This window comes from Capsella rubella, unplaced genomic scaffold, assembly GCF_000375325.1.
Source record: "Capsella rubella cultivar Monte Gargano unplaced genomic scaffold, Caprub1_0 scaffold_1, whole genome shotgun sequence".
NCBI classification, from domain to species: domain Eukaryota; kingdom Viridiplantae; phylum Streptophyta; class Magnoliopsida; order Brassicales; family Brassicaceae; genus Capsella; species Capsella rubella.
This window is the reverse complement of record NW_006238923.1, coordinates 8,248,438-8,275,916: the sequence shown is the minus strand read 5'-3', so window position 1 is coordinate 8,275,916 and position 27,479 is coordinate 8,248,438. Positions and strand designations below refer to the sequence as shown.

The 27,479-nt window shown below is 36.0% G+C and overlaps 7 protein-coding genes across 7 annotated transcripts; all 7 read left to right on the top strand.

The window, feature by feature from the left end:
* The first annotated feature begins 414 nt into the window (after window positions 1-414).
* Window positions 415-5,820, top strand: LOC17899296 (homeobox protein knotted-1-like 6). Its single transcript, XM_023789966.1, has 5 exons — window positions 415-923; window positions 1,050-1,172; window positions 1,266-1,404; window positions 5,075-5,316; window positions 5,409-5,820. Exons 1-5 carry the CDS (start codon window positions 603-605, stop codon window positions 5,565-5,567), a joined length of 984 nt encoding a protein of 327 aa, XP_023645734.1. The 5' UTR covers window positions 415-602; the 3' UTR covers window positions 5,568-5,820.
* Window positions 5,821-6,149: 329 nt separating this feature from the next.
* LOC17899545 (2-phytyl-1,4-beta-naphthoquinone methyltransferase, chloroplastic) lies at window positions 6,150-7,912 on the top strand. Its single transcript, XM_006303218.2, has 8 exons — window positions 6,150-6,294; window positions 6,387-6,451; window positions 6,541-6,631; window positions 6,716-6,804; window positions 6,896-7,029; window positions 7,110-7,171; window positions 7,269-7,368; window positions 7,577-7,912. Exons 1-8 carry the CDS (start codon window positions 6,151-6,153, stop codon window positions 7,675-7,677), a joined length of 786 nt encoding a protein of 261 aa, XP_006303280.1. The 5' UTR covers window position 6,150; the 3' UTR covers window positions 7,678-7,912.
* Window positions 7,913-8,346: 434 nt separating this feature from the next.
* LOC17896999 lies at window positions 8,347-9,060 on the top strand. The gene has a single exon (XM_006304645.2). The coding sequence runs from the start codon at window positions 8,457-8,459 to the stop codon at window positions 8,955-8,957; it is 501 nt and encodes a 166-aa protein (XP_006304707.1). The 5' UTR covers window positions 8,347-8,456; the 3' UTR covers window positions 8,958-9,060.
* Window positions 9,061-11,314: 2,254 nt separating this feature from the next.
* On the top strand, window positions 11,315-14,117 carry LOC17900868. The gene is given in 8 exon segments (XM_006307615.2): window positions 11,315-11,496; window positions 11,498-11,803; window positions 11,890-11,976; window positions 12,062-12,274; window positions 12,571-12,735; window positions 12,874-12,927; window positions 13,025-13,171; window positions 13,560-14,117. Coding segments are annotated over 8 exon segments (1,419 nt in total). The 5' UTR covers window positions 11,315-11,427; the 3' UTR covers window positions 13,938-14,117.
* A 1,571-nt stretch (window positions 14,118-15,688) lies between these two features.
* Window positions 15,689-18,432, top strand: LOC17897952 (lipase). Its single transcript, XM_006307355.2, has 8 exons — window positions 15,689-16,395; window positions 16,477-16,571; window positions 16,671-16,774; window positions 16,864-16,964; window positions 17,061-17,164; window positions 17,245-17,688; window positions 17,771-17,902; window positions 18,009-18,432. Exons 1-8 carry the CDS (start codon window positions 16,144-16,146, stop codon window positions 18,190-18,192), a joined length of 1,416 nt encoding a protein of 471 aa, XP_006307417.1. The 5' UTR covers window positions 15,689-16,143; the 3' UTR covers window positions 18,193-18,432.
* A 1,583-nt stretch (window positions 18,433-20,015) lies between these two features.
* Window positions 20,016-22,002, top strand: LOC17900474 (tryptophan aminotransferase-related protein 1). The gene is made up of 5 exons (XM_006304482.2): window positions 20,016-20,145; window positions 20,410-20,713; window positions 20,911-21,194; window positions 21,325-21,614; window positions 21,697-22,002. Exons 1-5 carry the CDS (start codon window positions 20,048-20,050, stop codon window positions 21,894-21,896), a joined length of 1,176 nt encoding a protein of 391 aa, XP_006304544.2. The 5' UTR covers window positions 20,016-20,047; the 3' UTR covers window positions 21,897-22,002.
* A 927-nt stretch (window positions 22,003-22,929) lies between these two features.
* On the top strand, window positions 22,930-26,296 carry LOC17897757 (glutamate--glyoxylate aminotransferase 1). Its single transcript, XM_006307315.2, has 14 exons — window positions 22,930-23,166; window positions 23,458-23,631; window positions 23,806-23,871; window positions 23,951-24,068; window positions 24,156-24,237; window positions 24,332-24,419; window positions 24,510-24,668; window positions 24,784-24,957; window positions 25,048-25,179; window positions 25,270-25,335; window positions 25,418-25,482; window positions 25,569-25,660; window positions 25,744-25,900; window positions 25,983-26,296. Exons 2-14 carry the CDS (start codon window positions 23,515-23,517, stop codon window positions 26,110-26,112), a joined length of 1,446 nt encoding a protein of 481 aa, XP_006307377.1. The 5' UTR covers window positions 22,930-23,166; window positions 23,458-23,514; the 3' UTR covers window positions 26,113-26,296.
* The last annotated feature ends 1,183 nt before the right edge of the window (window positions 26,297-27,479 follow it).

The following is a 27,479-nucleotide window of genomic DNA, read 5'->3' as shown; positions in this document are numbered from 1 at the left end:
TGAGATAGTACCCAATTTTTATATATTAAAACTCTTATGTATCGTCTACAACTCACACACGCATATCCCACAACAACAACATTAATATACATCACAATATCGCGTGTTCACATGTTTAGATCCAACACTAATACATCAAACATATGTTGCTGCTAAAACATTGCAAATACTAAGGCATAACACAGCCTTGGACCTTTGGTATGTTAGTTAAGGAGGAGGGCCTTATTTACTCTTAACTGTGAAGCCTGAAGGCTCAAATCGAGCCTTATAGCATTTGTCCTTTTTCGTAATTATCTTTTCTTCTCCATTCCAACTTTTTTTTTTTTTTAATTATCTTTTTATTTTATTTTTTTCCCTTTTCGCATAAAAAAGAGAAAATAAAAATATGATCCTTGCCTCCACTCTCTCCTTCACCGTATCTCTCTCTACACAAGAAAAATAAAAACACTCCCCATAGATATATATCGTAAGAACCACAAAAAAAAGCTTTGCGGTTTCGTATTCTTCTTCATTGATTCTTGATTCTTGTAGAAGAAAGATTGAATAATAAGAAGAAGACGATAGAGTTGGGTCACTTCCCACCGACGATCTTCTCCTACTCCATGGATGGAATGTACAATTTTCATTCGGCCGGTGATTACTCAGATAAGGCGGTGCTGATGATGTCACCGGAGAGTCTCATGTTCCCTTCCGATTACCAAGCCTTGCTATGTTCCTCCGCCGGTGAGAATCGTGTCTCTGATGTTTTCGGATCCGACGAGCTACTCTCAGCAGCCGCCTCAGCTTTGTCCTCGGAGGCTGCTTCGATCGCTCCGGAGATCCGTAGAAACGATGATAACGTTTCTCTCAGTGTCATCAAGTCCAAAATCGCTTCACATCCTTCGTATCCTCGCCTACTTCAAGCCTACATCGATTGCCAAAAGGTGATCATCTAGACAAAAAAATCTAGGTTTCACTTTTTATGTTCTTTAAGGATAAAGATAACAAAAGATTGAGATGCTTTGTCTAAACGGTATTGATTAGTTTTGTAATTTTATGGTTTTAACAAGGTCGGAGCACCACCGGAGATAGCGTGTTTGCTTGAGGAGATTCAAAGGGAGAGTGATGTGTATAAGCGAGACGTTGTTCCTTTGTCTTGCTACGGAGCTGATCCTGAGCTTGATGAATTTATGGTCTCTCTCTCTCTCACTTTTTCTTGATTTTTGTGGATTTTATGTTTTTCTTTTTTTGTTGTACTAAAAAAAAAAGGGAAAAATTAATATCAGGAAACGTACTGTGATATATTGGTGAAATACAAATCGGATCTTGCAAGGCCGTTTGATGAGGCAACTAGTTTCTTGAACAAGATTGAGATGCAGCTACGGAACCTATGTACTGGTGTGGATTCTGCTAGGAACGTTTCGGGTATGTCTTCCATTATTAACCCTCTGGTTCACTTGTTCGATTTGGTGTTTATGTCTTTTTTTAAAATCTTTGATGATATTTTACTTTTTAATATATATTATTATGCTTCTTTGTATCTCAGTTAGAGTAACTTACCACACCAACCCGGTGGATACTAAATTCGTTAACTTAAGTTTTGATTCATATGAACAGTTTTTTTAAATAAATGATTGGGAGCTTAGAGTGATAGAAGAACCCTAGGTTTTTTATGTGTGATAAAAGCTAACTAGTAAAAATGATAAACCCTAGTTTTGGTGACTGAGCCACATCTTTCAACTCTATAGCTACTTTTTTTCTATGTGTTTTGTGTTTGTGTCTGCTTTTCTTTGCCCACGGGTGAAACTCAGGTCTGTTTTTAAGGTGTTGTGTAATTATGTTTTTCTCGTTCATTTTTTAAGAGCCATAAGATTAAGGTGGTGTTTGGAGTGTGGTGGGCTTTCTTCTTTCTCTTGATAGTTTTTTTTTTCTTTTTCTTGTTGATCTTTGTGCTAATCATACATTTTTTTGCTTTTATATATCTTTTTTTCTCTTCTTTCTTTCTCTGTCAGAAAGAAAATGGTGTAGAAAGCAATAAACTTTTGCGGTAGAGATTCTGATTTTGACGTTTCAGAGGCTTGTTGCGTACTGAATGTTTTTTCAACTTCGTTGCTTTTTTTTCCAGTGAAAATAAAAAAGAAACCCCAATTGACAGAAAAACCTAGTCATAACTTTTTAACAATAAGTGTAGTTGATGATTCTCATGAACTTATTTTCCTTCAACTCTCGTTTAACAAGAAGTGTAAAAGTTCACAAGTTTTTTAAGATATTGCTCTTGTTTTACCTTGTGTTCTTCTTAGTTATGGTAACAAACCTTATCAAAGGACTCCAATGTCTCTTGCTGTGATATTTTTTATAACCAATAAACCAAAAGAGTAATTAGCAATAAAGTAAGTTTTCATTATAAGAGTTATTAAATTTTCACTATAAAAATTTCTATTAGACATCTACTATAATAATAAGGATAAGACTATTTCAGTTTAATAGTAGTACTATGAAAGTTATACAACACACATTCTTTGTCAAATGAAAATTGAAAGACATTTATTATGCTGAGCTTAACTTTGGTCGATTTCAAGTTCCAATGATCTGAGAAAGATTTTTGTTGATCATCGGAAATAGTATCATTGCCAAGTGGCTGCTCTTATCTGCATGTCCTTGTTGGAGTCTTGTTGGACTTACATTACATGTGAGTAATAATAAACTAAAAACTACTGACTCAGTTTTTATGGGGTTTAGAGGTCTCTCTCTAGGTTTTATTGTTAAATGAAAGTGAAACGCTTCAACAAATTTTTGCCCTTCTTTGTGTGTTTGCTGATATTATCTATCAGTGTTCTAAAACTAGCAAAAACAATGTAGACACAACTAACAAATCAACTGGTCACTTTAGCTAGAAATACCTTAGATAATTCTTTTATAATTAATAAACATCCACCTGATAGAACTAGCTGTAAAGAAATGAAAACTCAATAGTATGGTGGACTTTGTTCAGCTTTGCAGAGTTTTTTCCCTTATGGTGGTAGATCTCAAATGCAGCTTCAACTTGTACTTTGGTAAGATTGTTTATTGCGGAACCCAAAAAAAGCTGCTGATATAGAAAAACATATCAGCTTATTTTTTATTAACTAATCGAGAGTTAAGCATTAGAGAGAATCAGCTGGAAAAGGTTGAAAATAGATCAGTGCAGGGGTTGTCCATAATGGGGCGAATGTTTATGATTAATTTATTTTAAAATTTGTTCCAAGTACAAGTTGCCTTTTTGAATGATCTCATCTGGTTTTTTCATTTCTTTTATATTGGTTGTCATGAGCTTTATTAACCATCTTTTTTTCTTTCTGATTGGAGTTTCTTTCACCTGAATGAATCTTAAAAACTAATAAAGAACAAAATTAGCTTACAATTGTTTTACAAGATTGGTGTACATGCTTTGGTTTCTTTCTTGTTAATCTGCTTTAGTAATACAATACTTCCACCCAAGTTGATTATAATGATTGTTAATTTAGCACAAGCTTTTCTTTGAACTACCTGAACACATTCTTTTCTAACATGTAGCTAATAGGATGAGTTCCTTCCATGATGTTGTTGACTATTTATGTCAACATGTTTCTTGTCTGTCTGATCCAGTTTTCTCATATTCCTATCATATAAGTTAATACTGCATGCAACCTGGGGGATGTTTAGCATATTTGAGATCTAGAAGACAAAGAATATAGCAATGAGATCAAGAATAAGAAGATAGTGGCATGATAAGCTTGAATTAGAGGTCCTTTTGGTTTTTTGCTCGTAAAGTAATAAGTAAAAAGGTAGGAAAGTCACATGGACTCCCGCGGATTCCGCTAAAGACCCTACCAGCTTCTTTTGCTCTCCTAAGATTTTATTTTTGATTTGGTTATAAAGAAAGAAAAAAAAAGGGAGACATAGGGTTCTCTACACACCACAATCAAATCATCTATAAGACGGTGACTATGCTTCTGTTATCTTTTCTCAACTCTTTTGCTTGCCTATAGTGTGGTTGCCATGCCCTCTTGTTCCGTTGTTCCCTTGGTGGGTCGTATTGTGTCTCTCTCCGGCACGCTACTTGCACGTGTCTACTTGCATGTTATCTTCTTCGGTCGACCCTAGTTTCCAACCAGTCAACCTAACTTGTTTTGTCATTAAACTATTAACCTAACGAGTCATATGTGATTATGTGAAGTGTGGACGTATAATGGTCTCTCTGATTTTTTATCAACTCATGCCTTATGCATTACAGTATACATTTCCCAATTTTGTATTCACCTGTTTGATCTCTCTACTAGTATTTTTGACTTTGTTCTACGTGGTAAAAGTACGTGACTAACATTGTGTGTGTATATATTATATAGTCCATTATTTTTTGTAGGACTGACTAGATCTTTTAAATTGGACTAACCACGGTTGCTTGGTCCGACTATAGTTTCTGTCACATAGTGAAAACTATTGTAAAATCAGGTAATGTTCTTGAATCATCATCTTTGGGTCAGAGAAGCTGGGTAAGTGGGTCAGTAGAGTCGTTGGGGCATACTAATATATAAATGTGCAATTCATTTAAGAAAGAGAGAGAGAGAGCTGAGTGAAAAGGAAATTTGGGTTTTGGGGTGTTGTGGAGAACATAAATGAGAGGTGTAGCGTTATTTCCGGGGGTTCACACAACCCTCTACGTGGTATTCGCACGTGTCTTAGTCATATTGGGTAATGAGTAGGCCAAAGGAGGGATGTCTCCTCATGGGGACAAGACTATTAGTCCTCTCCTGACAAATGACAATGGAGGTAACTATTCACTGCGGCGGTTTTTTGACTGCTGCACTCAATCGTGTGCGTCCTCGATCTTCCCTTCCCTCTCTTTTTCCTTTTCTGCCCCTCTCTCTTTTCTCTTTAGCCACTTAGCCGTTTAGCCAAGAAAAGCCTACTTTTCACTTTTTTGAAGTAAGTTACAAATAGTTTACTGTTTCCATAGTCGTTACTTCTTATTTACGTGCTACAAACCATTTTCTTGGCTGTTTTGTCTACGTGCATGTGAGCGTATGTTTTAAGTCCTAAAACGTTACTGATTTGTATGTTAATTTGTGTCTAACAGAGGATGGTGCAATATCATCAGACGAGGAACTGAGTGGAGGAGATCATGAGGTAGCGGAGGACGGGAGACAAAGATGCGAGGACCGTGATCTCAAGGATAGGTTGCTACGCAAATTTGGAAGCCGTATAAGTTCTCTAAAGCTGGAGTTTTCAAAGAAGAAGAAGAAAGGAAAGCTACCTAGAGAAGCAAGACAAGCTCTTCTTGATTGGTGGAATCTCCATTACAAGTGGCCTTACCCTACCGTAAGCAAATAAAACAACACTTATAAACATCTCAACCATTACACTTTCTTATATTTACATGAGTGTGATATGAATGTGTGTACATTACACAGGAAGGAGATAAGATAGCATTAGCTGATGCAACAGGGTTAGACCAGAAACAAATCAACAACTGGTTTATAAACCAAAGGAAACGCCATTGGAAGCCGTCAGAGAATATGCCATTCGCTATGATGGATGATTCTAGTGGATCATTCTTCACCGAGGAATGAATTTTATTTATTATGGTGGTATCATTTATTTTAACCTTCGAAAAGAAAAATTAAAGATGGGTGTATTTGAAAATGTATAATTCTGCCTTGCTTTGCCGACAAAGAAAAGAAAAGAGTGAAGCATGGACGAGATCTGGATGAAATGTTTAACACTCACTCACTCACATGTAGGATGGAACAAGGAGACAAGTCAAAAATGCTTTGTAACTATTATTGTCAGTGAATAAAATAACTTCTTTGGTCTCTTCCTAAATGTTTTGTCCTAGCTCTCGTGATTTTTATAAGTCAAATGGACTATATAGCCTCTTGTTTGCAAAACGACATATGTAAAAAAAAATATAGTTAAATTAATTAACTTATCAATATTTGTTTTCCAAAATAATTTGGATTTGACGTGAGTTATTTTTTTTCCGCATATACGTTGTAATCAATCACACACTCATTCACGCATGACGAAACGTTTGGGTCTCAAATTAATACGATTGGGCCAAAATAGGCCCATTAGCTAACTGAAATAAGTTTTTTAAAACCCAATCCGAGTAATCGGAACAAAAGAACATGATTGGTTAATTAACGACCAAACATGGCTGCTCTACTTGGTATCGTCTCTCCGGTGACCTTCACCGGCAAGCTCCCGGTAAATTTCCGATCCCGTCGGATAACGGTGGTCAAATGCTCGGAGGAACGCCGTATTCTATTCAACCGCATTGCTCCGGTTTATGATAACGTTTGAATCACTCCCTTCCTTTTGTCTTATCTCCTTCTTATCTTTAAGCTTATCCCTGATAAAAATAATCGTGTTCTTATATGGTTTTGTAGTTGAATGATCTCTTAAGCTTAGGTCAGCATCGAATTTGGAAGAACATGGCTGTCTCATGGAGCGGGTATATATATATCTCTATTGTCTAAGTTGCTCTGTGTTTAATTAGTCTTCTCAAATTCCTGATTTTTTGTTGTTTAATTTGTAAATTAGAGCAAAAAATGGAGATTACGCTCTTGATTTGTGTTGTGGAAGTGGTGATTTAGCGTTTCTCTTGTCTGAGAAAGTTGGTCCAGCCGGCAAGGTTTGTTTTTGCTAAGTCTGGTCTGGTCTGTGTTCTTGAAATGTGGATTCTTTCTTGTTTTAATAACTTGGTGATATAATATAGGTGATGGGTTTGGATTTCTCATCTGAACAACTAGCTGTTGCAGCATCGAGACAGAAACTTAAGGCAAGGTCTTGTTACAAGTCTATAGAGTGAGCACTGGTAAAATCATGCTTGTTGTTTGTTTTCTAACCTCTCTTGAGGAAAGACTCAAAATTGATAACTATATCAATGTGTTGTTAGGTGGATTGAAGGTGATGCTCTTGATTTGCCATTTGGTGATTGTGAATTCGATGCGATAACGATGGGTTATGGTCTTAGAAACGTTGTTGATAGACTTAGAGCCATGAGGGAGATGTATCGGGTTTTGAAACCAGGTCTGTGATTCTTTTTCTATATCTCTGAGTTTTAGCCAAGCCTTTTGTGCTATGCTTAGCTATCTCCTGTTGGTTTTCAGGTTCAAGAGTCTCCATACTTGATTTCAATAAGAGCAACCAATCCGTTACTACATTTATGCAGGTACTTGTTATTCTATACAGACTGTGGTGTGTGATTTCGTTTGATTTGCTAATTACATTTTGAGGAAATAGTTTGGTTGGTGATTTGGTTTTGTTAGGATTGGATGATAGACAATGTAGTTGTCCCTGTGGCTACTGTTTATAGTCTTTCAAAGGAGTATGAATATCTGAAAGATTCAATCAATGGTTACCTAACAGGTTCGTTCTCCATCAATATCTATATGTCATTTCATTACATGGCACAGCTGATATATGTGTGTTTTAATCGGATTTGCCACATTTTGCACCCATTTTTAATTCCCTCAGATTCCAAAGTTTGTAACTGGAATTAAAGATCCAAACTTGAAGGGCTTATACTATATGTGTTTTGATTAGCTGAGTGGAATGTCATATGTCCTTTTGGCAGGAGAAGAGCTAGAGACTCTTGCTCTAGAAGCTGGCTTCTCAAGTGTCCGCCATTATGAGATAAGCGGTGGTTTCATGGGGAATTTAGTCGCTGTGAGGTAAGCAAATAACGTTCAACCTTCTACACCAGATAGATTGACACTATCTTTATCTGGATTTGTATAAGAAAAGAGAAAGGCTTGGCGTTAAGATGATGCAAATTGATCTATAAATGTTGAGAAATTTTATTGATCTGTATAACTTACTCTTCTGATCAAACTGTCAGTGTCATCTGTCTCTGGTACACTACTCTCTTAGCTATCCCAACGATGATCATGAATCTTTTCTCCCAGTTTAAGTATTTTGCCTAAAAGGTAGAGATATAAAGAAGATTTCAATAAGAGCAACGTATCTGATTCAAAGGTTTTACTATTGCTTGCATTCTTTGTTTGTTAATCGCTTGATCCAAAAAGATTCATCCTTTTTTGATCTTATCAATTAAAATTCGTTTAAAAGTAAAACTAGATATAACTAAAAATTCAACTCAATTTCACGGTAGAACAAATCTAGTTTTGCCCCCAAATATAGAACAACAAGATAAGTTGAAAAAAACAAAATAATAAATTAACAAAGATCAAACGATAAACCCATTAAAATACCTAATTAACAAAACATACCAAAATAGTTATGTCCGGTCTAATTCACCGGTGGCAAATTAGTCTGAAACTTACTAAATATAACCATTTATTTTACTGCATAATTAAGCATATATAAAACTAAAACTCACCTCCCTCCTCCTCATCAAAACTAATCCACCACCCGGTGTTCAAATCACAAACACAAGAACGTATATATATTACACAATATATACGTTTCCGTGTAATATATTACACACGCACACGATGTCTATCAATCCCTACATCACCTTCCTCGGGACTATCTTCGTCCTCCTTGCCACCACCTCAAGCCAAAGCGTGGCAGCATTGGGCCTTCCTCTCATCGACCCATGCACGGTGTCGGATTTCCCAGCATTGTGCAGAGGCACCATCAAGGGTCAAACGAATGTGAACGCGGCAACGGATATGGCCATAAGGGAGCTGATGAAACGTACGAGGCAAGCCAAAGAAATCGCCGAGAAAGAGCTGAAACGTGAAGGAGGAGTCGCGACTTGTTTGTCCAACTTCAATAGCGCGTTTGACAATTTGGACAAGGCCCTTAAGAACATTAAGGAGAATGATGCTTTTAGCCTTAACATTAACCTTAGCGCTGCGTTGACAGACTACGATTCTTGCAGCGACGCGATGAAGGAGACTCGGGAGGTTAACGTCGTTTATAAATCCGCAGGAGTTTTGTACCAAATGGCTGATAATTGCTTGGCGCTCTCTACCCTCGTTAAACAATGATCAAGAACTTGGAGATTTCGAAGAAAAACAAGAAAACGTTATTATGGGTTTATTTCTTTGTTATTATATTTCTTTAATTTAATTTAAGTTCACTTAAAAACAAGAAAAAGAGCAATGAAAAAAAAAAGAGAGGAAGATCATGTGTGTGTGTGTGTGTATCGAGATGAAAAATGTAATTTTGGACACCGGGTTCTAATTTCAAACATGTCAAGTTCTGTTAATTTATGTCTTAAATGTTTCATTCGTATATAGTTAGAAACTGATCTACTTCTTTTTTTTCTATCTTTTTTTTTGAGGTTCTGATTTTGTAGGTTAATTTTGGGAGGAAACAAGCATATTAAACCTTAGGAATTGTTCAAAATTTCTCCATGATCAAATAGGTTAACTAAAAATGTGGAGGAGGGAGTTCGTATTTAAAAATCCTTAAAATGGTAGATATCACAAGTTCAATGTTGTTATCTTGAAATATATAAGTACGTGTAATCTTGAATCTGTGCAGGCTGTAATATATTGTTTTCATGGTTACATGACCAATGGACAACTCATAAAGAAGCTTCATGATGATGTACCCTAAACAAAGTTCATGCATGGTCCGAACAATAACGTCCCAAACCTTACACGCCGCTTTTGTAAATCATGTCTCATCATATCACAGTTAATAACTCCAACGCCGAATCGTACTTTGTTTTCATACTGTATACACTATAGTCCATAACGATCTTAATTAACTTAGATATATACTTACTGGTATATACTATATAGTGGTATGGATCGAAATCAAATTTGGAAAAAAGCTGAGCTCTTGAGTCTTGAGGCTACTTTAGAGACACTATCATTGCTCTTACATCAAACTGTTTCCATTCTCCTTTTGATAGCTTTTTAATGTTCATCTTTAATTTTCTTCGCTTTTTCTCTTTCCCTATCAAATTGATGATTAAAATGTTACGTTTTTTATGCATAGTTGATAGGATTCGATTCTTTTGAAGGCATTGCTAAGTTAAAACAAAATCTTCGTTTGGTCAACTTTGCTCTGTAATTTATATTTATTGTTTTGGTAAAAAGGAAAGTAATTAATGAGGAAAAAAAATGATTGGAAGGAACATTCATAATTAACGCAGCTAATCATGTATTTTTCTTGAATAATGAAATTAAATATAGAAATCCAAAGGGCAACATTACATGTTTGCATGCTTTGGGGTCTCAATCATTCCCTCGATTTAAAAGACTGGACAATATCATTCGAACAAATACACTCTCGAGGTCCATATCTCACACTTTGTACTTGTCTACTTGTTTCATTATGAACGATTCTTCTAAGCCAAATTACATAAGTTTAACATTTGTAAATAGTTAATTCTAAAAAAAAAAAGGTGAAAATTGGTCCACAGATTTGACAAACACAATAATCAAACCACTTGCTTTTTATTTGGTTGTCTAATGGAAATATTTCAAGTGGACGATGAACTTCCATAGATGATGGACTCGGAGCCAAAAAATCCAACATATCAGCTATGCATCTCAAGTAGTAGTAGTACTATACTTAACGAAACTTATGACTTATCTCTTTTTGTGTCCAACTGTCCATATAATGAATATATGTTCATATATATTGGCCTATAGTTTTATAAAATGTTATTAGCTAACTAATGTGGATAGTTATGTTTTTTTTTCTAAATGAGTTTATATAATAATTAACGAACGTGCTCTTGTCTTGGAGTTTGGATGTTGGAGCCTATGAGTACTTCATGCATGTATATGAGTATATCCTTGTAGGTTTGTTTAGTCACATGAAACTTCATGCTTTACGGATCATTGTACCCAATTGCTTGAGATTTATGAGGAAATTCTATAATTAACTAAAATAATTTGGGACGTTTACAAAAAAAAAAAAAAAAAAAAAAAAAACTAAAATAATTTGGGACAAAGGACAATTAATGTACCCTTTGGTATATTCAAGAGAAATCGAACAACACATACGTACCAAAATTAATTTGACAAAAATGTTGGATTGGATAGTTAAAGTAGCTGGATATTCAAAGATGTGGAAAGTAGAAACAGAATTTTAACTTTAAAGTTTGAGAATAGCTGAGAGAATCAAGATTTAAAGTTTTCAACTTTCATCTTTCAAACCAAATCCAAGTTTTACCACAAAATTAAGTACTTTTTTCACAAAAACGATAAAGCCGCATCAAAATCTCTTCTCTTCTTTTCATCATTTAATATAATACTGCCCCCAAAACCCTAAATAAAATATTCAACACCATGCCATGATTTCATCACTACCCTTAGTATTTATATCACCTTGTTTGTGTAAACCCACATGCTCCAAAACCTTTCTCAACAAAGAATTTTATTAATTTACGCTACGTATATACTCTACTGTAATTCATTAATTTTTGAGGGGTGAGTTTGATTCATTAACTCTTGGATCTTTGGGTTGGGGTCTAGGTTTTCTTAGAGAAGTGACTTTATGTCTTTAATGGGTTTGTTGAAAGATGTGTCAGTGACATGAAGAAGACGAACAACAACACTAAGCTTGCAATAAATGTTTTGCATTCATCTTCATTACACAACACCACCACACAAAACAGTGTTTTCATGATACTCTTCTGAAAAAGTCAATACCGTGAAAAAGAGGAGTCTCTTCATCAGCCATTACAATGTCTTCTTCTTGCTTGATGATCTTCATTTTCATCCTCTTACTCTGTCTCTTGTCTTCCTCTGCTTCTGCACCAAATTCGACATCCGAGACTGTGACTCTCCGGCCACAAAGAGAGATTCAGAAGCTGAAATACATCAGAAAACAGCTAGAAAAGATCAATAAACCAGCCATCAAGACCATTCAGGCAAATCCAAACTCTTAAAATGTTTATTTCTTCTATATATCTAAATAAAGTTATGAATCTTCTTCTAATGTTCTTTTAACTTGCAGAGCTCAGATGGAGATAAGATAGATTGTGTTCCATCTCATCACCAGCCTGCTTTTGACCATCCTTTGTTACAGGGACAAACACCAATGGTACTCACATTTTCTTGTTATTCCTATAATTCTTTTCATCTCAAAAAAAAACAAAATGTCTCTAAAGCTTTCTCAACATGTTTAGGATCCACCGGAGATGCCCATAGGACATCATAGCCAAGAAAACGAATCCCACGAAAATTTTCAGCTTTGGAGCTTATCCGGTGAGTCTTGTCCGGAAGGTACGATTCCGATCAGAAGAACGACGGAGCAAGACATGTTAAGAGCAAGTTATGTCCGTAGATTTGGTCGGAAAATAAGGCGCGTGAGAAGGGATTCGAGTAGTAACGGCCACGAGGTACGTATCATTATGTTAATGAACTTTATCATAAAGTCAAGACGTTTAATATACTTTTCTTAATTAATTATTTTTACAAAACATATAGATAAATACATAATAATACCAAAAACCACCTTTCTCGCAAATCTTTGCAATGCCATAAACAGAATTTTATACTTGTCAGAGTGAATATTATTCTTTGCTCGAATCGAAAAAAAGAAATTAAGAAAAATAAATATCTAGTTACAACTTTTTTTTTTCATTTCTCGATATACAAATTGTAATCTTTTATGGACATATATAAATTTTTGTAGCATGCGGTTGGATACGTATCGGGAAGTCAATACTACGGAGCAAAAGCAAGTATAAACGTCTGGTCGCCACGTGTCACAAGCCAATACGAGTTTAGTCTTTCTCAGATTTGGGTCATCGCCGGTTCTTTCGCCGACGATCTTAATACCATCGAAGCTGGTTGGCAGGCACGTGCCATCATCATCCATCACCTCCTTATTTATTATTGCATATAAAACTAACTGTTTTATTGTAATGTGTTATTTGTATCTCTTGTATTTACTTGATTAAATGTTCCTAAACTTGGTTCTGATTTTGTATGACAGATTAGCCCGGAGCTATACGGAGACACTAACCCAAGATTCTTCACCTATTGGACGGTATATATAAATTTATTTCATCCAACTTCAAAACATTACTCTAAGCGTTATCTTTTCTCTACAGTTGATTAAAATGCTACATTTGTTTTTCTTGCAGTCGGATGCCTACCAGGCAACAGGATGTTATAACCTATTGTGCTCTGGTTTTGTTCAAACGAACAATAGAATCGCGATTGGAGCGGCGATTTCACCCGTTTCGTCGTATGAAGGCGGACAATTCGATATAAGTTTATTGATATGGAAGGTAATTCATTATATATATCTAACTGATTTAGTTTCATCATATACTTAAAACTTAGACTTCTCTTCTTTTTTATATATAACCACTTAGTTTACGTTAAATCTTTTGTCTAGATCCTAATCTCATTTGGTGGGGGCATAAAGAAGGCCCTTAACTTGAGTTTTGAGCACTCAAGTGCCTTACCAAATGATTATTACATGCACGTCATACTAATTTAATAGAATTGTCTCTTAACAATTTAATTCAAATTTAATATCTCCCTTGAATCATACGACTACTTTTCATTAAAACCATGCACATGGCTTATTTATCAAACCTTTGCACGGTCAACACAGCTCACTCATCTTTTACATGTACGTATGTATGATTTATTTCATCTTTGATCATTTAGGACCCAAAGCATGGACACTGGTGGCTTCAGTTTGGGTCGGGTACACTAGTTGGGTATTGGCCGGTATCATTGTTCACACATCTGAGAGAGCATGGGAACATGGTCCAGTTCGGGGGCGAGATCGTGAACACACGACCAGGTGGTTCACATACTACAACTCAAATGGGTAGTGGCCATTTTGCCGGTGAAGGTTTTGGAAAAGCGTCTTACTTTAGGAATCTTCAAATGGTAGATTGGGACAACACTCTTATTCCGATATCTAATCTTAAAGTACTTGCGGATCATCCGAATTGTTACGACATAAGAGGAGGAGTAAACCGGGTTTGGGGTAACTATTTTTACTACGGAGGACCGGGTAAAAACTCGAAATGTCCATAGAGAAAAAAAAAAGTCAGTAGTGTTTTTGAGCATACGTAGATGAGAATTTTTTTTGGGATTGTGAGGGACGGCTCAGGACAAAGATCCGGAGATTTTTTTGTTGGTTGGTAAGAAAAGAAACGTATCGATTGATTAATATGTTATCAAATATGTAAATTTATAATATGAAAATGTTAAAATTGGGGTGATAAATTTTCCTACGTCTGTCTTTGTATCTTACTATCTATATATGCATGACTGAAAGAATTTATAACAAATAATATACAAACTGACTAATGTGGTTTACACTACTTAACACGAAACGAATCAACATCCCAAATAATTTTGCAATCGGAGAAATGAGAAAAATATATCACTACTGGTTTATAGAATTGGAAACACTACATATGAAGCTATTTGTCTAATTGTCTCTCATGCATGATGCATGCGCCATGCTATCAAACTTTAATATAGTTATGGTTTATTTACACTGAACTAACTAAAACAGGGAAAAAGGTATTACAGATAATTTTGGACAAAGTTTTGCAGCAGGTTGCTTATCATTTACGGTATAAATAGAATTTTGACTTTATAATGACATTTATTTATTTATTTATTCTACTATATATTGATATGATTAATCTTTCAACAAGATAAATACAGATCAAAATCAAATCATTATAGAAGAAGATTACATCGAGATAATTGGACCCTAGGAGCTTATAGGAAGACAGAAGAATCTATCATCTGAAAATGTAAGTAATCGATATTTTGTTCCTTGTATCTATTTTTGCTTTCTGACCTCTTCTTCTTGTATTCCGATTTAAATCCTTTTTTTTTGTGTCCCAATCATCAGTTCTCTCTTCATCCATCAGTTGATATACCATATCTCTTAGTATGGAATTGCTACCCAACGATGTGTTTGAGCAAATCCTAGAGAGACTTGCGGTGAAACCTCTCCTTATAATCAAGTGTGTATCGAAACAATGGAGATCTACAATAGAATCTAGAAAATTCCAAGAAACACAGTTGATCCGTAGGCAATCACATGATCAACCAGATATCCTTTTCTTGTCCGTGTCTGATGAAACTGTGGCTTATCTACTGTGTAGAATCTCTAAAAACGTTAGTGGTTGGGTCATCAGTTTAACATCTAAGTCAAGTTCTTATATTCTCTCTTATTTCCAGAGTTTGATATCTATATTGTAAAAGTAGCGTGCATCATTCATTGCGTGTTTGTCTATAAGAGTCGACTAATTTTGAATGATACGACGACTATACTCTCTCACTCGCAAAGAAATCTATCAAGAAGCTTCTAGGCTAGTCTTTACCACAGCCGCACAGGCTTGACGTTGACTATAACATGCTTATAGTCCTAGAGAATTCAAAACAAAATAGTCCATATCAAATTGCCATTCATGGAAGAAACATATAAGAAGCGTGGACGGGTGTGACTAATGTGGTCCACAAAAAAATAAACTTATTGGAAATTTCACGAAACATGAAGAAGGCTACTTGGGAAACTTGTATGTATACTGTATAGTATATTTGACTTGACAGTTCAGCCACTACCTCCTACTTATACCAACCAAACGTTACTCTTTATATAAAATTTACGTTTAAAACAGTTCACCATATCTATCTCTCGATGGAACCCACTTTATTTCCCCCAAAACCATACACGTTTCTTCTACACACAACTACACAAGAAAGCATCAACCACGAAACACACAGTTTTGACAGTCTTTGTTTTTTTTCGAGATTTTTCTTATAAAAACAAAAAGAGAAAATAAAATTGAAGTGTGCGTTTTTCATTGGTCCGTAAACAGAGCTTGTTTTCATGCGTAAGGGGGAACGAGAAAGTTGTGTGTTTGTGAGCCAAAAGAAAAACAAAAACCCATTTGTTTCACACAGAGAAGAGAAGAGAAGAGAAGAGAAGAGAAGCAAACGAAGAATCATCTTTTGCTTTATTAGGGTTTTTACTCATCCTGATTCAATGTTGATACAGAGCATTATCCTCTGTTTTTGACTCGTTTTTTTCTTCTTCTTTATTTCCTTCTTTTACGCTACTTTCTTAGAATTGGGTAGTCCGTAGAATCAGGAATTGGAATTTGGTTCATCTCCATTGTGAAAAATCAGATTTTGATTACTGGGTTTTGATTTGATTTACCCCTGGGTAGTGTTAAAGAGACGAAAGATTTGGGTTTTGGGTTTTTGGTTAAGAAGGATGATTCCGTCGTTGATGGTATCAGCTATACAAGTTGCAGAGCTAACAGTGAGCTCTGTTGTTCATATGGTATATGGGCTTTACATATTCAGCTCCGCCGTCGCCGGAGATCTTACGCAGTCGTTGAGTCAATCCATCTTCAAGCCTAAAGCTACTGTTCAAGTCAAACGAATTGACCAAGAAAAGACAACAGTCGTCAATGATTTGCCTCCCATTGTTTTGGTTCATGGGATTTTCGGATTTGGCAAAGGAGTAAGTTCAAAAGTATCTTTTCTCCTACTACACATGCAAAGGGGTTGTTTTTTGGTTCGTTAATTGGATTTGCCATTGCAGAGATTAGGTGGTTTATCATACTTTGCTGGAGCAGAAAAGAAGGATGAGAGAGTGTTGGTGCCTGATTTGGGATCTTTGACTAGTGTACACGATAGGTGAAAGAGAAAGTTCCAAACTTTTTTTGGTGGATTTTGTTATGAGATTTTTAGTCTCAGGGTGGATTTTTCTGATTAAGGATGTGTGTGTTTGTGTAGGGCAAGAGAACTGTTTTATTACTTGAAAGGTGGGTTAGTTGATTATGGTGAAGATCACAGTAAAGCTTGTGGGCACTCTCAATTTGGTCGTTTTTATGATAAAGGTTTTGACTTTTATGTGTTCACTTTATTCATGTTTCTTGAGTAGACTTAAGATTCACTCTTTTTCTGATGAACTATTGATTAACTTTAGGGGAATACCAAGAATGGGATGAAGATCATCCTATTCACTTTGTTGGTCACTCTGCTGGTGCTCAAGTTGTTCGTGTGTTGCAGCAAATGCTTGCTGACAAGGTAAATTGCGTGTAAATTACTGAACATCGAATCGATCAGTCGAGCAGGGTTTGTTTGTGTTGTTTAACTTCTTTTCTTGTGTTGTGTTGTTATCAGATGTTTGAGGGTTATGAGAATACAAATGAGAATTGGGTGTTGAGTTTAACATCGTTGTCAGGAGCTTTAAATGGGACTACTCGAACCTACATTGATGGAATTCAGTGAGTTTTCTCTCCCTTCTGTTAACTTCTTAGCTAAATATTGAACGATTTATAATCCAAAATGTGTAAATCATTTTCAGGCCAGAGGACGGGAAGTCCCTAAAACCTATATCACTGCTTCAGATTTGCAAAGTTGGAGTCGTAATGTATGACTGGATCGACATTCCTTGGCTCAAATCCTACTACAATTTCGGGTTCGACCATTTTAACATGTCGAGAAAGAAGATAGGTTTTCGTGGTCTAGTCGATTGCCTTCTTGGAAAAGCAGGCCCATTTGCATCATCTGGAGATTGGATATTACCTGACCTCTCGATCCAGGGATCGATGAAGCTCAATGCTCATCTGCAGACTTTCCCAAACACGTTCTACTTCAGCTATGCGACTAAACGTACTAGAAAACGTCTTGGGATGATGACAGTTCCTTCAGGTGTGATGGGAATTCATCCTCTACTTTTCATTCGAGTGTTGCAGATGAGTCATTGGCGATTTCCTCGTGACATTCCCCTGCCTTATAAAGGCTACATGTAAATTCCTTTGGACTTTACATCATCACTTAGAGCTAAACCATACAATATACTAATCTCTGTTCAAATCGATGTGTTGCAGAGATGAAGATTGGCAGGACAATGATGGAGCACTGAACACTATATCCATGACTCATCCACGAATTCCCGTTGAACATTCTAGTCTCACTCTTAGCAGTGAATCAGACTGTCTCCCACTACAACCTGGCATTTGGTTAGTACTCTTCTAGATGTAACCATTACATTTAACCTGGATTAGAGTTTTCTTGGAGATTCAGACAAAGATAAATAGGCTTACTGGGTTTCCTTGAATGTTTCAGGTACTACAAGATAGTGGAGGCAGATCATATTATGTTCATTATAAACCGAGAGCGAGCAGGGGTGGAGTTCGATTTGATCTACGACAGTATCTTTGAGCGGTGCAGGAAACATGTATTCAGGAAGGTTCAACAGACATTGCCGAACGAAGCTCAACACCAGTCAAGGGGAGACCAAGAAGATTAGAGAGACCAAACTATGATCAACTAATGTATAGCTCTGTTTGTAACAACAAGAATTCCAAAGCTCAAGATTGATGTCATGGGCTTAGATATGGCCATATGGGTTTCCATTAGTTTGAGTCCTAACTATGACCCAGCGTCTTAAGATCCAAACCAAAAAAATTGCTGGATTAGGATTTGTAATTGACAGTGTTCACTATTTATGATAACATCTCATTCGAAGATTAATAAAAAGTTTAGGAAATTGGTTTTGGCAGACCAAAGTTTCACTTGGATACTGTACGTACCAAGGGACATGTCAAACATCTTTTTCCCTATGCTTCAGTATTGGTCCATCTAAATCATAGATGTTCGATATGGTTGCCTCTAATTACGTGAGAGTTGAGACGATAGTGTCCAAGTTTGTTTTTCGTTCGTTGCGTCGTATCTCGCATGCGTAAAAGCTTGCCTAGTTTTGACGTTTTAAAGCATGCAATAAAGTGAGTGCATGTAAAGTGAGTGACGTTTTAAACTTCAAATAATTACTATCAAATCTTAAAGAATATCTTTGGACTTAAATACCCATCGATTCCTTCTTCATTCTTTAAGTTGTTGTTTTGATTCATATCACTATAACCGTATAACGTATATACATACATTGTAACGGCGGTGCTATTTATGATCCCAAAGGACCCAAACTATGTGATAATTTATTTCTAATATATATTTATGATAATATTAATAATAATTGTAATTTTTATGATATACTATAATTATATATTTAATAACATGAGGATGTTATGAGTCATTTACATGTATTCGAATTAATAAGTAAAATTAATTTTAAATAGTAACTTTAATGTTATATCTTCTTTGTCAACAACTTATTTTCGCGTTCAAATTTAAATATTTATATTATCCAATAACGGCGCTAACAAATACAAAATAACGGCGCTTACAAATAAAAAAATAACGGCGTTGATATAATTGCATTAACAAATAAAAACTGGCGGCGCTAATGTCTTTTTAGATACGGTTTGATATAACATTTATGTGACACAATAACGGCGTTGTTTATATCTAAATACGTACAAAAAAAATATGTTTGAAGTTAGAATAGTTTTGTCGAATAGAAGAATATATATATTAACTAAATATGAGAGGTCTAAAAGCTAGAATTACTAATGCTAAATTCTAAATTAAAATTTAATATTTTGAATAAATTCTGTCAATCCACATTTACATTTACACTCAACAATTTTTATCAAGTTTGTATTCTATAAAAATTACATAGTTCTATATATCTTAAATACATCAACAAAAATATCTTAACTAATTAGTCCAGATTCTATGTAAGAACAAATAAGGGAAGTGAAAGCAGAAAGATTTAACTCAACACGTGGGAACATAATGCTGGAGCTAATCCTCTGTTCTTATCTTCTACGTGAAAGGTATATGACTTCGAAAACCTGTTAAATACATCCTTAAACAGTAATTAAATAAAATAAAGTATCCACATAAGATTCTATTGACCAGATTTCCCCTTGCCTAAATTGGTTATGTATCTACACAACTAGGATAGATTCTTTATGACATTTGGCGTAGTTAGGAGGATGAACATAAATTATGAGATAACATATTGACCCAAAAGTGTTAAATGAGTAAATGTGATATTGACTACAAAAGTTGGAGCATACGTGTATGTTTCTACAGCTGACAAGTGACAAGATACAACACAAATCTTTTACTTTACCTTTTCCATTTATTGGAGTTAATTGGCTTTACCATTTTGTTATAAATAGGCTCCATACGAGTTTCTAATCATAAAACATTATTACATGCATCTTGTTACATTAGCCAGCAACAGAGTAAACAAGGAGATGGAAAAGATGATTGCGTTTGGAAACTCGAAGAAATCAGACAGCGATTCCAACAAGGACAACAAGTCCTTGTCAGATGGCGTCATCAATCTTGATCAGTATGTGTTTTCATTTCTACCAACAACATCTCACTTTTGTTGCATAAACGAGCCACTCAAAGTCAATTTAATTTTTGTTAAATTGTTTTCTTTAGTTTTTATTTGTTTTAAGACTTTTGTGATCGACACATATATTTTGATGAAAACGCTACTACAAAATGTTATTTCATATTTGAATAAGAATACTCTTAAAACGTCTTGACGTAGATTTTGATGATAAAATTTTGAACGAAGAGATTAATTTGCTTGTGTTCTTTTTTGCAGGGGAGATCCAACAATGTTCGAAGAGTATTGGATGAAGATGAAGGACAGGTGTACGGTGGTGATACCAGCATGGGATCTGATGAGTTACTTCAGCGATACGAAGAACGTGTGTTGGTTCCTAGAGCCAGAGCTTGAGAAGGCGATCAAGGCGTTGCATGGTGCGATCGGTAACGCAGCTACCGAGGAACGCTACATCGTGGTTGGGACTGGCTCGTCACAGCTTTGCCAGGCCGCTTTGTTTGCACTTTCGTCGCTATCTGAGGTCAAACCTGTCAGCATCGTTGCAGCGGTTCCTTATTACTCCGTAAGCCTTCACTTAATCCTTGTATTTCCGTAACCATCAAGTTGGTTTGGTGTAGATGTTTGAGATATTCAGAAATCAGAAAGCATTCTTATGTTAGGGTTGCGAAGTATGTGACATATATATACATCGTCCCAAAAAACCAAAATAATCCTTGCTATGAATTTTGAATTACGCTCAATATGTTTGTTTTATTATAGACATACGTGGAGGAGGCGTCGTATCTTCAGTCGAAGCTATACAAATGGGAAGGAGACGCAAGGACCTTCGACAAAGAGGGACCGTACATAGAGATGGTGACATCACCGAACAACCCTGATGGGACCATGAGAGAGCCGGTGGTGAACCGTAAGGAGGGTGGGAAAGTGATCCATGACTTCGCCTATTACTGGCCACACTACACTCCCATCACTCGTCGTGAAGACCAAGACCTTATGCTCTTCACCTTCTCCAAGATCACCGGCCACGCTGGGTCACGTATTGGGTGAGTGAGACTAATTACTAACCCACATTATAACATTAACAATGTGTGTGAATATGTTTTCTTTTTGCCGAACATAATCAAGATTTGTTATAGATTTAATGAATATGTATATTTTGTTTTGTGAGTGAAGGTGGGCGTTAGTGAAGGACATAGATGTGGCTAAGAAGATGGTGCAGTACTTAACTGTGAACTCCATTGGTGTGTCGAAGGAGTCACAAATTCGAGCCACCAAAATTCTCAACGAACTGACCAAAACCTGTCGAACACAGTCGGAGAGCTTCTTTGAGTATGGCTACGAGAAAATGAACTCACGGTGGGAGAGGCTACGTGAGGTAGTCGACTCCGGTGACGCGTTCACCATCCCTAATCACCCTCAAGCCTTCTGCAACTTCTTTGGCAAAACCATCTCCTCTGCTCCTGGTACGTACTTAAAACTACAAACCCATGCATTTTTGTGTTAGATTTGAAACGGTCGTTAACGGTTTTTGGTTGTTGTTTGCAGCGTTTGCGTGGTTGGGGTTAAAAGCGGAAAGAGATCTCGGAAGCCTCTTGAAGGAAAATAAGGTTTTGACGAGAGGAGGGGACCGATGTGGCTGTGCCAAGAAGTACGTCCGTGTCAGCATGCTTAGCCGCGACGACGACTATGACGTCTTTCTCCATAGACTCGCCACCATCAAGGATCTCAAATGCATTGAGCCTTGAGCTCTTTTATTTAATATCTTGTAATGGCTTTAATAAACTTGTTTCGGTTATGTTAAGCATTATAATTTAGTTTATCTTATAATAATAAAACTAATATTGGTTTTACTCGTTAAGTGCCGTTAAAACAAACAAAAAAAAATGATTTTTTAGCCGCCATGATGATTTTTTAGCTGCCATTATGACTTAAGTCACCTTATTAATTCCAATAAAACAAAATCAATGAAAAAAAATGAATGGCAAATTGAAAATATTGATTTTACACCTTCCCGGCCTTATTTACATTCTTCTATGATATCTAATTTTCGAAGAATTTTGAATCTGCAATTAGTCAATTGGTTATGTAATCTTTAAAAGTTTATAATCGTCTAATGACTTCTAAATTCAATGTTAATTCGGTATAATGCATGAAAATGAGACTACAATACTCATTCTCTCAAATCATCAATCAAAAAAAGACTTACACAACACAATATGTGCTTCGAGTCTCATAATTATTCGGGTTAAGATTCAAATCCGGCCTTATGGGGGTTTCCCATGTTTTCAAAGTGGTTCTCATCATTTCTTCCAGGAACTTGTTTATTTGTTAGAGAAAAAGTTAAAAAATTGGTTAAGTTAGTATGTCATTATCTATAAAATAAAAAAAGATGTTACAACGAATTCAACAAAGGCAGGTTTAGCAGACTTAAACAATAGTATGAGTTATCAAAATTGAATTGTTGAATCCAATTTTGAGCATAGCTAAGCCTTTTGAGAGTACGAGGAGCCAGAGCCAAAGAGGCCCAAGACAGAAGAAAACACAAAACCAGCGTCTAAAAAAGGATGAAAACAAAACCGAAGGGATACGTGGGTCAACCCTATAGGTCGTATCCCAAAACCATGAAGAAGTGACAAATTTTACAATCTTTTCGTTTGGAAATCTCCACCACACTTTTATTCTTTTCAAATTTATCTGTTTCCTTTTATTTTATTTTTTTTAATTCCAAGAACGGTCTTCGTAGCATAAAATTGAGACACGGCGGATAGATATTGTGGAACTGACTTTTGTCTGATAAATCGTTTTTTCAGTGGCTATGCTGCTTCCTTTGTTGTGAAGCCACTTGATTGGATTGAGGAATGCTCCAAATCCATGTCAGACACACAATTGTAATCTGCTAGACAAGTATTTTTTTTTAAATCACACACACACTCTTTTCTCTGCCCTTGGCTCTGGAACAGAACGTGACTCTCCAGATAGACTTTTTTTTTTGGAGTCACAGCATTGAGTTTTAAGGTTTGTGATTTAGTTTTTCTTTCTTTTTGGATCGATCATTTCTCAAATTCTTCTCCTTTTCAATGATTCTGCAAAACCCTTTTGTAAAGGCGTCACCTTTTTTTTTTGTTCCTTTACGATTATGAATTTGTTCTGGAGAATGAGCTTCAGATTTTGGGTTTTGTGATTCATTAATTAGGGATTTTTAGGGACATCTGCTATCTTCATCCAATCTGGCTTTCTGGTTCCAGTTGCTGATGTAAACTTAGATGAACTCTGTCTGACACAAGTTTTTTTAATTCCCAATTGTAGAGGAGAGTGTTGATAAGGTTGAAGTTGAGCTAGTGTTTTGCTTTAGAGTGAAATATAATGGCTATCAAGGCATTAGACTACGATACTCTGAATGAAAACGTCAAGAAGTGTCAGTATGCCGTCAGAGGTGAACTCTATCTCCGAGCTTCTGAGCTTCAGAAAGAAGGCAAAAAGGTAAATCAGTTTTGACTTATCTTGTGCCTTTACATCTGAACAAGGAGCTTTAGATAGACATGTGGTTCCTTGTTGGTTTTGGACTTTGATATGCATCTGCTATTGTGATCTTAGCACTTGATTTGTCCATAGTTATTGGCAGTTCCTAACTTTGGGATAAATATTAAATAACAGATTATTTTCACCAACGTTGGGAACCCTCATGCTTTAGGCCAGAAGCCATTGACATTTCCTCGCCAGGTGTGTATAGACAATTCTTAGACAGAGAGACTCAAATCTAAGTTGAGCCTATATAGTAAAAAGAATCAACCATTTGCAGGTGGTTGCGCTTTGTCAAGCTCCGTTTCTACTAGATGACCCGAATGTTGGAATGATATTTCCAGCTGATGCTATTGCAAGAGCTAAACATTATCTTTCCTTGACTTCAGGCGGTTTAGGTATGACCTTATGATCCCCATCTATGATTTGTTTATTAGTGTTGATCATCAGAAAAGCTAGTTATATTGCTTTTTCTGTTTCATTAGGTGCCTACAGTGACTCAAGAGGCCTTCCAGGAGTAAGGAAAGAGGTTGCTGAGTTCATTCAACGGCGTGATGGGTATCCAAGGTGATTGCTTTCATTTCAGTGTTTTCTTGCATCATGAAATATATTTTGTTGTAGAAACAGACCCAGCTTAGGCTTTCTGCTTCTATATGTACAGTGACCCAGAACTCATATTTCTCACTGATGGAGCTAGCAAAGGTGTGATGCAAATCTTGAATTGTGTTATACGCGGTGATGGAGACGGGGTATGCTCTGTCCCAGCAGGTCTTTCTACTGTGATGTACCCCTGAAATTTCATTTATAAGTGTTTTTTATTTTATTTTTCTGTTTGGCAGATTCTAGTTCCGGTTCCACAGTATCCCCTCTACTCAGCTACCATATCACTTTTAGGTGGTACTCTTGTTCCTTACTATCTTGATGAGTCTGAAAATTGGGGACTTGATGTTAATAACCTTCGACAATCCGTTGCTCAGGCTCGTTCGCAAGGGATAACAGTAAGCACTAAGCACTCTTATTCCTTCTACTCTTGCAATTATAGATGATGCAGTTAGCATAGATGCATATGTCATTCTTTCCCCAGTTACAATTTCTTTTTGAATGGGTATACAGGTAAGGGCAATGGTGATCATTAACCCTGGGAACCCGACTGGTCAGTGTCTAAGTGAAGCTAACTTAAGAGAGATATTGAAGTTCTGTTATAACGAGAAATTAGTTCTTCTGGGAGACGAAGTTTATCAGCAAAACATATACCAGGATGAGCGTCCCTTTATCAGCTCCAAGAAGGTCAGCTTCTATCTTTGCCTTCATGCTTCTGAAACTTGTGCCTAATTTGTGATCCTTCATCTGACTTTATCATTCTTTAAAAATTCAAAGGTTTTGATGGATATGGGTTCGCCATTCAGCAAGGGAGTTCAGCTTGTATCCTTCCACACCGTCTCTAAAGGATATTGGGGAGAATGTGGACAGCGAGGTGGATACTTTGAGATGACCAATATCCCTCCCAGGGTTTGTCTTGAAGCTCTGTTTAAACCTCTGTGTAGTTAGTTATGTTATGTGCCCTGTGTCAAACATAAACATAATTTCTGGTTTTTGCAGGTTGTTGAGGAGATATACAAGGTTGCATCAATTGCCCTCAGTCCCAATGTCTCTGCGCAGATCTTTGTAAGTGAAAAGACTTCATGAAATGTGGATTTGATTTTGTAGAAATCGTTAGTATGTTCTGAGAGTGATATGGCCTGTGTAGATGGGTTTGATGGTTAGTCCTCCAAAGCCTGGAGATATTTCATATGACCAGTTTGCCCGTGAAAGGTATACACAAAAGCTTCAACACACTCATGATAGCTGATCATAATGCTCAGACTGAATCATTAAATTCTTTTTGAACTATTCTCTAGCAAGGGGATTCTTGAATCACTGAGAAGGAGAGCAAAGATCATGACTGATGGATTTAACAGCTGCAAAAACGTTGTATGCAATTTCACAGAAGGTAGAAACAACACAAAGCAATCAAAGCCGCTCACTTTTAGAATTTTGGATATGGTTCTTGATGATTCTTGTGTAACATGTTAGGTGCAATGTATTCGTTTCCTCAAATACGGTTACCACCGGGAGCTCTCCAAGCTGCAAAACAAGCTGGAAAAGTTCCAGACGTTTTCTACTGTCTCAAGCTCTTAGAAGCCACAGGAATCTCCACAGTCCCTGGCTCTGGATTTGGACAGAAAGAAGGGTAAAGAATCTCCAAATACGATTCCATTCATGCTCTTTTGATATCTTCTTATAAACTTATTCCTCTTTGTGGATTTTGACAGTGTTTTCCATCTGAGGACAACGATCCTTCCCGCGGAAGAAGAAATGCCAGAGATCATGGACAGTTTCAAGAAGTTCAACGACGAGTTCATGACTCAGTATGATAATAACGTTGGTTATTCCAGAATGTGATTACTTTCTCCTTCTTCTGAACAACTATTGTGTTCTGCTATACTTCTTAAAGCTAAATCTCTGTAGTACTCTTTCTATTTGTCATATTCTCTAAACTCTCTCTATCTCTCGTTGTGTCTCTACTTCTATTTTCAATTGGAAACTGATTTAAGATCTTTCTCTCAATGGAATAGAGTTTAGGCAATGGTCTCTTTTTTTTTGTGGTAATATGAAATTTGTAGTTATGCAAATTAAATAATTAATCAAAGAAAAGAAAATAGAATCCTTGTCCAAATTGGAGTTTGTTTTTGATTATGAAAAAACGAAGCCAACTTAATATTTCTTATAATAAAACAATATGATAAATCCATACGTGATAAAGTCGTATAAAACAAACTTTTATAAGATCAAAGTCCAAAGCTATATATGTATTTGTCCTCTATTTATTCTTAATCTTTGCTAACAATTGTTACTTCTCAGTTCTCTGTTTTCGATTTTTTGGTAAGCTCTATGGATATTGAGGGTAATAAGAAGGATAAAGAAGATAGTAGAGAAAGAGAAAGACATGAGAAGAATATGATTCGTAATGAAGAGCAACTGATCAGATTAGTTCTGTCTCCAGTGAAGACGGTTGAGAAGCCAGAAGAAGAAAAAGGAAAGCTAAGCGGAGAAACAACAGAGGAAGAAGAAGGGTACACGACGCCTAAAGCAGAGCAGTTTAGGATTCCACAGCCGTTAGAATGTCCGCCGGCTCCCAAACATCGAGGAGGCTGAGATCTTTCTTCTCTGCCGGCGTCAACGAATAATTTTCAAACTTATGATTTTTCGTTTGCTTTTGGTGCAGCTTTAGGAGTTATGACTTTTGAGGTAGAGATAACAATTTTGTTTGCTTCATACGTTTGTATTTGGTTTTGTTTCGTTTTGGTGTTTTGATAATGTTTGAATATCGTGCATGCATGTGTACGAGTTGTTTCGGCTTCAACTGCGACTAAGACAAAACTCATACACTGGCTTATGCTTATGGATTTAGGTATTGACAAATTAGGACATATCTTACTCTGTTTTTTTTTTTTTTATTGACAGAGATAATTATTATTGTTTATTTAGCAACGAATCAACAATATATTTAGATTTATTTAAAGTAGTTTTTGATAAGAAAATTAATTAGTAATTGTTATTTAAATAATCCTCACTGTTGAATTGGATAGATACCAAATTACTTAGGTCATTAATTCAACTAATTTCAGAAAGTTAAAATTGGGTGGTAAAGTCGATATTATCACTCACAGAAAAGTTTGGAGCATATATAACAATAGTTAGACCTCTTTCATTTTCGTACTCTCCCACAGCATATCTAAATTAAGGAACAATACTAAGATTTTGAAAAG